Source organism: Lygodium microphyllum, chromosome 27 (assembly GCF_053477565.2).
Source record: "Lygodium microphyllum isolate KBCC chromosome 27, Lygodium_microphyllum_v1.1.10, whole genome shotgun sequence".
Lineage (NCBI taxonomy): Eukaryota > Viridiplantae > Streptophyta > Polypodiopsida > Schizaeales > Lygodiaceae > Lygodium > Lygodium microphyllum.
The window spans coordinates 110,236,289-110,250,142 of NC_141161.1; the positions used below are offsets into that span (position 1 = coordinate 110,236,289).

General features: G+C 37.0%; 1 protein-coding gene across 1 annotated transcript; it reads left to right on the forward strand.

Moving 5' to 3' along the window:
• Positions 1-6,758: 6,758 nt before the first annotated feature.
• On the forward strand, positions 6,759-13,618 carry LOC148012707 (protein NRT1/ PTR FAMILY 3.1-like). Its single transcript, XM_087669009.1, has 5 exons — positions 6,759-7,199; positions 7,363-7,580; positions 10,269-10,801; positions 12,014-12,603; positions 13,316-13,618. Exons 1-5 carry the CDS (start codon positions 6,995-6,997, stop codon positions 13,600-13,602), a joined length of 1,833 nt encoding a protein of 610 aa, XP_087525135.1. The 5' UTR covers positions 6,759-6,994; the 3' UTR covers positions 13,603-13,618.
• Positions 13,619-13,854: the final 236 nt, after the last annotated feature.

Sequence of the window (13,854 nt, forward strand, 5' to 3'; positions counted from 1 at the left end):
CAAAGCTAATTATATATGCTACAATGAATGATCAATCTCATCTTCAATGAGATCGGCCCTTGCTAGACTATCTACCTCTAGGTCTATGTTACCAATAGGCAATGAAACAAATAAGTCTATCCCACTGTCAGAAGTATTGCTATGCTCAATTTCTTCATCATCATCTGCAACCATATTGTTATCCTCTTCTATGCTTCCTTGAACATCCTCGCGGGGATCATCTTGCACTACATCATGTATATCATCGATTATGGCATCATCATGTGCATCATCGCGGGGATCATCTTACACTGCATCATGTATATCATCGATTATGGCATCATCATGTGCATCATCATTTATTGTTGGATTGTCATCAACTATCTCTATATTGGTAGCATTGCCATATATTGGTTTTGAACGATTAGATATGGGGATGACATGCCACCATCGGTTATTGTTTACCATTGGGTGATACACAACCTACATTTAAAAAACAAAAAGTAAGCATTTTAGATATTTATTGTATTTTGAGAATGTATCAAGAAGTAATATATATAAAAATAAATAGCTTCTAATATACCTGCTCGGATTGTTGAGGTAGTACGAATATGTCATTCTTGCCTTGGTGAAATTTTGTAGAGTCAATTACTACAAAAGCACTTGGATGACGTCTAATTGTGCAATGCTCACCCGTTGTTACTACTTCTTTAAACCACTTCACATCTAGCACATATATAAAAAATCGCCTGAAGTCAAGCTTCAAAATATCTTGGATCAAGCCACAATAACCTTCCATGGTGCCATTGGTATCGTGGAAGTTTGCAAGGATACCACAATCCTAGGTATTTCTCTTATCATTTATACGCTGAGTTCGAAAATGTCTGCCCCGCGCAAATTTTATTATTAAAATTATTACTCTATTTTTATTTAATAGTTGAGATCTTTGATTTATTAGATTTTTCCACTAAATTCTTTTTTTATGATTGAGATTTGATTTGCTAGATTTTCCACGTGTTCCGCTTCACATCAACATTTCTTATACATGTGTACAATTATTTTCAATATTTCCATATTACATTTTTTAGACATGATCAAAGTTGGAGAGAAATCTTGTAGTCTTTACCCCTCTCATTAAGACATTACCTCATTTTTCAAATTGTTATATATCTTTTTGAAGTTACACAACATGACCACCATGAAATCCAATTCTTGAAAGAAGTTCTTCACATTTCTTGATCTAGGTATCTAAAAGTGATGTAGGCTTGATAGAGTAAGCATAATCTAAATGAAACCTTAAAAGCTTATCAGTAATTAGATCTTTGCATGCAATAACAAATATGCACTCTTTCTAATGGAATTGGAAGGATAGCCTCTAAATTTCTATCTTGCAATTATCTGATGGCACTACTTTGTAAACTCCTTACACTATTCAAAGTCTTACCTCAACTATTTATGTTGTCCCTTGATGGGGTAATACCAATGCTTTTTATGTTAGGCCAATCCGGGGAGATCATTCCATCCATACAATACAAGCATGGATGTGGTATTATTGCTCCATTAGAAATCCAAAATATGCATTTTGAGGTTTTCAAGTCAGCACATAAATGCCATTCTACTTCAAACGACCCAATGCTTTCTACCTCATGTGGCTCTTCTTTTTCTTGTGACTCTATGATGCTTGGGATGTCTATGTGATTAAAATCCCATTTGATGGTTTTATGCCTCTCATCATGAACTTGAGCTACACCTATTCACAATAGATCATTTTGGGATTCAATGCTTTTAACATTTCCATGTGATGATAAATCTGTTGCATATTGTAGAGCCTTATTGATGAGTGCAATACTTATATTTTCCATCTTTTTGTATTTTAATAATTATGTCCTATATAGTTTCAATACAAATACATGTATGTCGTCTGTATTCTCTATAGTCATAGCATAAGCATGTACCATTCCAACCTACACATTCTTCGGATCCACCCATACATTGTTGAATTCATTATACTAAAAAATCGACATATCGTTTTTCATTTTGCTTTGTAAAATGCACGGAATCTTTAATATGCTTATAGAAATCTAAGAGCTTTGTGATTGCCACGATTTGCCTTTGCCACTCTTTTGCAATCATATATGGTCTAGAAAAAACGAAACCACTATGAGGATGTTGATGAAGGTTCTTCATTGCCACCTTGTTAATTGCTTTATACCCTTGTCTACCTCTACTAAAGCAAAGCATTGCCACTTGCTCCCAAAACTTTCCCTAGTTCAATTATGTTTTGAAAATCTTTGCTTTCCTTCCACACATCTTTCTGTAGAGAAATTGAAGTTAGGTGCCATAGCAAATTGATGATCTTTTGTTTGTTTTTGTATGCTATTCATCTCATGAAATGAAAATTATTGAAGTCAATACCTTTTTTTAAAAAAATTATTCACTTGAAACCTCCACCCTTTTGTGCTAAAATTTCAAAATTCAATGCCTTTGCCTAAACCTAAAACTAGCTGATGTTAGTGAGGCTTTCAATTTTTTCATTTGATCCTTGTGTGATTTATTTTTCTCCTTAAGGTTCTCAATTTCCTCCTTCATTCTATTTAATTGTGTATGTAGCTCGACAAATCCTTTCACTTGTTGTCCAAACTTTTCCTCCCAAGAAGAATGGTTATGATAAAGTAATTACCTCAACTTGTGAACCTCACTTACATGTTGAGACTTCAAACAATTACAACCCCAACAAGCTATCCTTTCCATCTCCAATAAACCTGATTGTGTTATGAAGAGTTTGAAATCTCGGTGATTGACTTACTAATGGATATGTTGGATATAAGCCTCCATTTATGCACAGTCATAATACTTCTTGCCTTAATCCCTCAACCTTTTGGCCTAAACTTCATCACAAAGCACCTTATGGTTTTTTCCTCTCCATGTGGTATATTCTTTTTTCACACTAATATGAATATGAATTTTCTTTTTCATCAGAGATTTATCCATGTTTTTTGAAAGGAAAAGAGAGTTAAAGACCTGCAACATTGAAAGACATGGTTACAAGTGAGTTCTTAAATTCATGCAAGTGAAAATGTGAATAGAGAAGACATTAGTATTACAGTTACCGCAACAAATTCCTTGTTTCATCTAATCAATTGGTACACTAAGGCCTTTTCCAATAGAGTATAAGAATGCATGAAAAGAAAAAGAACAATACAAAGAAAGAGCGAGAGAGTAATAGTACGTAATAATCAAGGCAAGAAGAAAGGCTTATCACCATGAAAATGACTTCTAAAACCATTAAAATGTTTACATTTCAATTACATTTGCCAACTTTCTTTCTTCTTACAATAGAGCATACAAAATGATTTCTCAAGCTTTTTCTAATGGCATGGACAAACACAAAGAAGAAGAATATTAATGAGAGGAGGAAGAAAGCAAACATTAAACAAAGCAACATAAGAATATGTAGAAGCCAAAGAGAGCCTAGAAAAGTGAAAGAATAAGAAAAGTTTTAGTCCGGAAACAAAATGTAATTAGAACTTGAAAAATGGGTATCTAGAGGTCCTTATTAAACGTCTTGGGAGGTGTGGCATTACTATAAAGCTCTTAGTCGAAATGTTTAGAAACAAGATTATTAAACATGAATATATATATATATATATATATATAGAGAGAGAGAGAGAGAGAGAGAGAGAAGGGAGAGTAAAAGTGAGAATGGGAGAGCCAGAGAGGGGGAGAAAATGAAGGTTAGTAGCCTAGTAACCCACTAACAAAGTGTAAATGTGGAAGTAATAGTAGAGCATGAGAAAGGTAACACAAACTACCATGCATATCCAAACGTTTTGAGTTTTCGAGAAATTTTTTATTTTCTAAATTTTGTTTTGTCATCAATTTTAGTACGATAAGTGTGTTTTGAATCCTTCTTTCTTTTTACCAAAAGCACTACTAGTAGATGAGTACACAACCTGATGTGTCCACCCTACTGCACATTTATGACAATACCATCTTATTGATAGCAAAACTCCTCCTTCACATTATATGAGGCTATGCAAGGTCAAGGCAAATTGTCCATTGTGCCACTTGGACACAATAAAGCTATCCGTTAAAACATGATTAATTTTTCTCCCTGAATTGGTTTGAATTCATTGGGTGTGATTTCTTGGATCTATAAGTTCTATGCTAAGAACTAATTTTGGCTTTGGCACAACTCACATGGGTTTTTTTCATCAAAACTATGGGCCATGGGCTACACCTAACTCTCATTTGGTGGACTCAATGCATCTATTATTTCACCAATATGTCATTAGATTTGATAACAATCTCTACATATCAAAATTTTTCCATCATAAATTTGATAAGACAACCTTGGATTTTATTATGTGTGCTCATTTAGAACTCTATAGTCTTTATCTCAAAATGTAACTTGAACGAGATGTGTAGTTAGCATGCTAAAAAGCACATGAAATGGACATGTGGATTCTTATGAAACTATTTAAGCATAACTATGATATTGTAATCTTCCTTTTCCATTGATTAAACAATACCTTTATGGTTAGGCTAATCATACTCTTGAAGGCTGATATCTCATATGATTGATTTATTCTTTGAGAAAAGCTATTGTTTTCTCATTCAAAATTTAGAAAATTTTATATTATCCGAATTTTGTAGTCAAAGGATTCAAATTGGATAGAGAATATTGCACATCTTGAAGCTCATGCTCAACTCGCAATGATCCATAAATTTAAACATTAAGAAAGCCTATTGAAGAACAATAGTGATTCTATATATAAGAATTTCTTTTATAGTTTTCACTTTCTTTTCTTGCACTTGAATGCCTAATAGAGCAATGGAGCTTAGCTAAATGGACATGCAATGTTGCAAGTTGGGCAGTCTCTATCAAACTTGTATGAAGTACACCAATATCCTTGCAAGAACTTCATCTTCTTGCAATTTAAAATACAATAGATTGTGCAATCAATAGGACATTCATAGTATGAACTATTTGCTAATTTCATTTGATTGCAAAACTAATGACAGTTATGTTCTCATTATTATGTTTTTATTTTCTGTGATAGTGCCACAAGTTCACTTCACTTGAAATAGAGCAATGCTCACATAAGGAGCAAGTAGCTACTTACTAGCTTTGTGCAAAGTTGTAGTGCCATGCCTTAAGGGTCCTTGTGCATGATACTAAGTAGGGATCTACTATTCAAATGGAATAAAAGCAAATCATTCTTGTGCAACCTTTGAGAGTAATAACTATATTTCATAAGACCACATAAACAAATAAGAGGTTTGTCAAGTTGCATGGTGACTTTGTGTCAGAAGTTACAACATTGGAAAAGTAGTTTTCTAAAAGTTTAATTAAAATATCAAAAACTTGTATAAAAGCATGCATTGGAAAAGAAGGAAAATAATAAGAGAATGTGAAATTTTACATGTAGGATCATTAAATGGCTAACATCATGGAAGAAAAACGATTGCTAATTGTTAGTTGAAAAACCACATAAGAGAGGGGGCAAAAGAATTATCAAATTAGGAGTGTAGGCAAATTGATAAGGAAATAGTGATGGTTACATGACCTAACAATAGATCAACAAAAAGCTAGTTTTCGAATGTGGAAAGAAATGTTCAAAATGAATCAAAAGGTGAATGGGAAAAACTAAGGGTTGAGGAAACCTAGTGTCATAATGACACATAAGTAATGAAAGTGCAATTTTGAGTAAAATTAGTATTTTGACTAAAGAAGGAGTATGTGTTGCCTGTGCCTTTTTGATGTTTTTGGGTTGTTGAGAAATGCTTGAAAGATCGCCAAGGGTGTACCCAAGGTTTGAACTCAAGTAGTTTGGGTGTGTGAGTGTGCATTCCGACTCCTATTCTTATTTAGTGTGGACTTAACGGCATTTGTGAATAAGAAGGATGTTGTGCGCCCTAGGGTAAAGGGGCCCCTTTACCCTACGTGCTGCTAGCAATACAGTGCGTGGAACCATTTAGAATGAGTCCGTGACTCGATCTTGTCAAACCACACGTTGTTCGATAACGAATACTTGATATCGCCACGCATGGTGATCTCCACTACTAACGTTGTCCGTCTCGAGTCTCTACCGAGGACTCCGCCAGCTTCACCTCACGCACGACACCATCCTCGGCTGCAGCCGGCTGGACTGCAAGCCATCTCGCGGCAAAAGAGACAAGGTGACAGAAGAAGGTAAAATATGAATCAATCCCAATTCTAATTGATTGTGACTGATGGTTGTCTTCTTTCCTAGCAGGCCCTTTATCGAACAAAGGACTTGAAATGCAGGGCTCACATCCCTCCGACCTCTGATGGTACCTCCCTCAGCTGCTCTCTCCAGTCAGATAGAACTCATCAGAAATGAGAATCCAAGCTCCTTTGTAAAAACACTGGGCTCTAGGACAGTGCAAAAGTGGCCCGCGGCATCATAAGATGCGAAGCCTCCTTTAGTTGCTCTGATTTCTTAATTGGCTCTGCCGCATTTGTTAATCCGCTCATATTTCACCCTCTTCATTTATCCTTTATTCCGGCGCGCCGAATGTGCAGAATCCTGTCCTCGCAACAAAACTACAGAGAGGGCCCGGGGCCCAGGGGTGGCTTTTTATAAAAGTATATTACTGACCGTGACAGGGTGGTCTTTTTAGAGATGCCGACTATATAGAGTCGATTAATTATATAGAACATACAATAATCAATGTGAATGCTGGTGAGTCGTGACCTCCGTTGTGGGGGAAACCAATGCGAGCCTGAGATTAATATAGCATGAGCGACGCCCAGATGGGCCAAATACACGCCAAACCCGAAAGAACACAACCGACCCACCCAGAGTTGCCATAATCCTGTATATCCATCTCTGAAGAAAGCAGGTTACCCGTCTAGTGCTTGAGCAAAGATCTTTGTCTGTCTCCGTCTCTCAGCGTGTGTGTGCGTGCACGCTCTTGTGTGCATGTGTGTCTGAATTGGTGTGTTAAAACCTTTAGATTATCACTACACTTTATCATGTGATAATGTATGGCTCTTCCAGCTCCTGTGAATGTTATTGATCATGCAGCGATGCACCACGCGGGTGCCGCATCTCCGGGTACTCCAGCTGTTGAACTGCCAACATCTAATTGGCATGTCAAGATCGATCATAATGACGATCAAAGCAATGCTATCAAAGAGGATGCATCAAGCAAGGCTAGGGGAGGGTGGAGGAGCATGCCCTACATACTGTGTAAGCTACTTAAGCATTTTGTAACCCTAATTCTACAAACTCTTTACATGAAGCATAAGCAGTGCACAGAGAGAGAGAGAGAGAGAGAGAGAGAGAGAGAGAGTGTGTCTAAACGTCGTGCATCATGATTCATGAATGTGTATCGTGATGTATGATAATGCAGTGAATGAGCTGACGGAGAGGTTTGCAGCGGTGGGATTTACCCTGAATTTCATATCGTTCTTGATGGGGGAGTATGGGATGGGGCAGGTGCAGGCGGCATCTATCATCGGGGCCGTGTCGGGCACTGCCAGCCTCACGCCATTGCTGGGCGCCTTTCTCTCGGACGTCTACCTCGGTCGCTTCTACTCCATCATCCTCGGATCTCTCGCCAACCTCGTCGTAAGTAGTAATCAATGCTCATCGCGCCTTCCATCTGTATAATTAGCGGCCAACTTCATAACTAGTTTTTGTCTCTCTTTCAATTCCAAATAGACAATAGAGTTCATTGAAGCTTAGCAAGTCTCTCTTTCTTTCAATTCCACAAAGGTGACACACATCAAAAGGTGGACACCTCCCATCTAAGTAGTAACTTAGGGATAATAGTAAAGATGCACAAATAATCTTTCTAGATTTCGCCTCTAACTGAATCTAGGATTATTATTGAAAAAACTCTAGCAAGTGTTTCTATCAATTGCTTGATTCAAAAAAACACATTTTGGGGAGAAGCATGTCCTTTTTGGCCCCTTCCTCGCACTCCATTAATTCAAATCCATATTTTGAGGAGTAAGTATCTCTTTGGCCCCTCGTAGCCGCCTTTACGTATTTTCATACTTGATAAATTTTTTATATAAAAATAAAAGAAATATTATTTTACATGATAAAAGAACTATGCCAACAAAATGGAGGGATTTTGGAACTTGTATGTCTTTGACACCTCGAAACATTGTAACTTATATATATATATATATATATATATATCCCCTTCATTTAACATAGGTATTTTGTAACTTGGAAATCTTGTCGATAGGTTTCTAGCTCAGGCTATTTGAATGTGCAGGCATGTACATGGGTGTGTGAGTTCATATGTTAAATACATCCTTGAGGGATCTTTCAAATTTCTAGACTTTTCCAAAAGAAATAAAAATACAAAGATGCTTGTAAGACTTTCTCACCACATCAAAATTTAGAATTTAGAAGTTTCTTTCCATCAACAAAGTTAAATCAAACATACATAGCCCTTCGTCTAACATTATCACACTAGCATGCATATATTATTCGCATTTATGGGATCAATATTTGTTGATCTAGAATTTATATCTCGATGACATAGAAATTTTTGTGAAACATTAATGGCAAACTAAATGGTACTAGTGTTTGCCTTCATGTAACTTCCTTGTACAAACTATATGACAAGTATTTTGGCTTTGGAAATCTTTTATTTGCATTGTACTAGTGCATTTTTAACCATTGTCTCCCTAAAACAACTAGTTTAGAACCACATTGGATCTTCATTGAATGTTCTCGTAATAAATGTGGGTATGATCCTATCAATAGTGCTGAGATGCAAACCATACATGAATCTCATGTTACTAATTATTGGGATGTAACTAGAATTTAATCCACTTTGCACGTGTGTGTGTGTGTGCGCGCGCGCGCGTGCGTGCGTGTGTGAGTGATGTTATAAACCCGGCATGCCACCTATATTTGATGACTATTTAAAAAAACTTATAATGAAAATTTTATTAATAAAGTTACAATCATGTTCTAAATTTAGACTCTTGATACACTATTTAAATGAGTCCCTTTTGTATATTTAAGAATTTGTAAGGGGCTCATTTCTATATATTATGCAAGCTGTAAATGGTTTCCTTTTGTATATTAAGAAAGAATGTTACAAAAGGCTTTCAAAAATTCTCTCTATTGAAACCACATGGTATACTTTACATTTTGGAAGACCATAAGAAAGCCCATCATTGCAATCTCATTTGTATACAATGATATATTTTTGCAAGTGACTTTGTAGAAACTATACAAAAAAAGTGGTTTATATCCCTAGAATATAATCTTGCAAGTACTTCATGGAAAGTATAGAGAAAAACTCATGTAGAGTCCTAAAAAATGGGCTGTTCCAAAACGCCAATGCAAAAAAATTATAACAAAGACCTTCAACTGGGAATTTTACTTTCTACATTCAATTCGGATAATATCAATCATTGTTAAAAATGTTGATAAATATTACAAAATGATATTTCAAACATATGGCTAAGGAAACTCAATTACAAGTTTATCTTATATGTTGCAATTTGAGCTTCATTAAATATTTTCTATACCTTAGTGTCTCTAACAATAAGATCATTGGGATTTTGAAGTTTAGTAAGACAAGTTTCCCTTATTTGCAAGTATTTGAATGCTTCTTACAAATTCTACGAGGGATGCTTGATGTTCCAAAAACATTTTGTAAGAGTAGTGTATATTTGAGACATTACCAATTGCACAAAACCCATCCTCAAATGCTTATCTTAAGGATTTGTAGGATCTATTAGAAACCAAAACCATGTTGAGGCGTAAGTCATCTAAATCTCCTCCAAGTGGACTATGAAGGATTAGACCATATTTTTAAAGGGATTTGTGGATCCCGAATCTATTATTAAATGTATTGGATTGACAACTTCATTTTTTTGCAACACAACCTCTCATTTAGCTAATCACTTATAGCAAAAACCATGCAACAAGTTTGCATGCATTCTATCTTTATCACATGACCTTTTAGTGATAAAGTTTGTGCCCCATTCACCATTCAAGTTGATCCTCGCTACCATATGATTGAATCAATGCAAGAACATCAATGTATTAGTAACCTTGATGACAAGATTAGTAATTATTTCTTTGATAAACAACATTTAGAGTCGTGCACACATAGAGAGGGCGACAATAACTAAGGCATAGTACCCATTCTCTATATAAGAAGTTTTGAAAGATAATATGAAAGGGGAGTGAAGAGAACAATAAGATTCAAAAATTTATTTCTTTTTTTTTATATGCATGCATATGACATGAAGCTAACCTTTTCCTATGGAATTTTTGCAGGCAAGTGTTTTATTTATCATCATTGCTAGTTACCAATCCTTGAGACCGAAAATCCATGAACAAGCTTCAAAAGGACAATTTGAATTTCTCATATTTTCCTTAGGGTTCACTACCATATCTTCTGGATTTCTACGACCTTGTACATATGCATTTGGAGCGGACCAATTTGGTCAACTAGGCACAATCAAGGATATTAAGGAACAAACACAAAGCTTTTTCAATTGGTATTTCTTTTCATTGTATGTTGCCTCTTTGGCTGGCGCAACTATTCTTGTCTACGTACAAGACAATGTAGGATGGGTATGGGGCTTCTCTATATCTGGAGTCAGTATTATTATTGCCATCTTTTTATTAGTTATTGGGAGTGGAACATTTCGATATGCTCCTCTTGGTGGAAGTCCATTTACTTCTTTTGCCCAAGTAATCATGGCAGCATTTTACAAGAGAAAGAAAATTTTACCATTGGAAAATTCCCAACTATACCATGGAAAGGAGATTTATGATGATGATCTTGCTCACACTAAACGTATAAGGTAAGTGGAACTTCTGTCAATACTTGCATATTTAAGAAAGTACTGTGGGAAAAATGAGAATTGGTATGTTTAATGGTCCAAAGGAACAAATGTGAATGTGATTGGCATGTCCCAGCACTCTATCTTCGCACAAATATGCATGTATATAGAACATTTGTGTCTAGGAAAGTAGCATAGGCATTGCAAATAGACACAGTTTCTATATTGTATGCATGAAGCTAGGTCCAATATTATAAATAGTCATTGTTTGTTAAGTGTAGAGAACTACAAGAGTGAAAGTGTAAGAATGCATGCAAAGACATTCTCGTGTGAAAAGTTATTTAGAGGGAACATTTGTACACGTTAGCATCTTACACATCTAACTCTAAGTCTTAGCATGAAAGGTAGGTACTAAGTGGGTGGGCCCTCATGTGAAAAGTACTATGGAAGAAACATTACATGTTAGCATCTTACACATTGAACTCTAAGTTTCAGCATGAAAGGTAGGTACTAAGTGGGTGGGCACTCATGTGAAAAGTACTCTTGAGGGAACATTTGTAAATGTTAGGATCTTACACATCTAACTCTAAGTCTTAGCATGAAAGGTAGTACTAACTGGATGGGCATATTTACACACACACATGTACATGTGCACATAATGATGTGTGCCCTGGGATTTCACTACCAAGAAATCCTCTATCTCATGTTAGCTCAAGTTGTATTTTAGAAACCACTTACATTTATGTATTTTCTCACAAAAAAAAGGCCATTTTTTCGAAATAAATTAATGAATTTCCCCTGACGTTGACTTCAAGAGTTTCTCCTATGTGTATGAAATTACATACATTTTTTCAAAGCATGAATTACAAAAGTCCACTTGCTTCGGTTACATATTTCGAGGTGAACCTCTTGAGCATGTATGGAGGGATCTATGTGTGTTCTCATGCAATCGGAAGTATGAAGTTGAATTTGCATTTCAATGGATTTCAAGGTTGAATTTGTTTGGAGGGATTACTATGAGGTTGAATGTGCATTTGAATGGATTTCAAGGTTAAATTTGTTTGGAGGGATGTATGAGATCGGAATGGGACGCCAACTAGTATGAGGTTGAATTTGCATTTGAATGGATTTCATGGTTGGATTTGTTTGGAGGGACTAGTATGAGGTTGACTTTGTTTGGAGGGATGTATGAGAACGGAATGGGACGCCAACTGATCGACTGGATGGATGCAGGTGGCTAGATCACGCAGCCATAGCGGGCGACGAGGACCTGGATGCAGAAGGGAACGTGAGGGAACCATTCAGGCTATGCAGGGTGAGCCAGGTGGAGCAGCTGAAGGCAGTGATAGCGCTGGCGCCGTTGTGGGTTGTGGCTCTGCTGTCGACGACAGTGGTGTCGCCGCACAGCGCGTTCAATATCCCGCAAGCCAAGACCATGGACCGCCACGTGGGGCACTCCGCGTTCCAGGTGCCCCCGGCGTCCATGGTGGTGTTCCTCTACCTGGCACTGCTGATGTGGATGCCGCTCTACGACAGGGTGGCGGTCCCGGCGCTGCGCCGGATCACGGGGCACCCCGGCGGCATCACTACGCTGCAGAGGGTGGGGATCGGCTTCGCCATGTCCACGGTGGCACTGCTGGTGGCCGGCCTCGTGGAGTCGAAGCGTCGCCGGCGCGCCGTCACCTCCCACGCTAGCGCTACCATCTCCGTCTTCTGGCTCGCCCCCCAGTACTGCCTGCACGGAATCGCTGAGTCCTTCCATCTAGTCGGCCAGCTCGAGTTACTCTACGATCAGCTTCCCGATAACATGCGCAACATGGCAGGTCAGCCTTCGTTTTCGTCTTTCCTTTCTTTTTGGCCTAGCCTATCCTCTTGGACCTGTGTTCACGAAAATTCGAGGTTTGGTGACCAGGGAACTGTTAGACTTTTCTTTAAAAGCAAAAAAATTGTTAGATTTCTCTCCAAAGGGAAGATTTGAAACCCTTGCAACTAACGTTCTTACATGGGCTCATTTCGGTTACTAATATGATAAGACTTGCTTAATATAGGAGAAATGTGTGTGGATGGGTGTATGTCTACACACGCATATGTGCAATAAAAGCACACAACTTGATATATGCCTTTGCAAGTGTATTGCTTGTATGCTTATGGTTAGGGTATGCTATTTCAAATAGTATAGAGTAGAATGGGTATGCTATTTCAAATAGCATTGAGTAGAATATGACGTAATTCTATTTATATAATCCCAATGTATTAAGCATCATGATAATGTTTTATTCAAAAAGCTCCTTTGTTCATAACATAGAATAGAGGCCAAGGAAAAGAAATACACCTCTCATCACTCTTCTTTTGCTGTATTTTATGTTTACCTAAAGTGTATGACCAATCTAGGTTAGTATCAATTGAGCTAGCTTTCAAAAGAAAGGAACAATGTTTCCATAAATGGTTGCGTGTGATAGTAATCAATATTCACATGTAAAGATTGAGAAATGCTCATTTCATGCACATTCTCATAAGACATGTCCATCGTGTTAGGTGCTCTCTTCTGGTGTAGTAGTGGCCTTGGTCACTATGGTGGTATTATCCTCTTGCAACTAGTCCATAAATACTCAGCTACTCGAGGTCATGTTGATTGGCTTGCAGATGACCTCAATCAAGGCCATCTTGATTATTTCTTTTTTCTACTTGCCATATTGCAAGTGGCTACATTTTTGTTGTTCTTAACTGTGGCTCGCCAATATACATATAACAAACAACAAAAACAACTAGCATATGCGGCAAAGTTATCATCAACACCAACTTTATTATCTCCATCAAGATGAACATGAATGCTTTTGTCACCAAAATGATCTTTTACTAAAGATTTTATATTGGAATTTGGCATGGTCTCTTCAAATATAATTGTACATTTAAGACTTGCTTTAGACATATGAATGGATGTGATCAAATGTTCTAGTAAGGCTAAATTTAAATCTCCTAAAACTTTTACTTCACCTATCTTACTTTCAAATATGTCCAAGAATTTGGAAGGGGCTATGCATGGCATTCTATTGGTAAGCAAGTTTATCCCAATG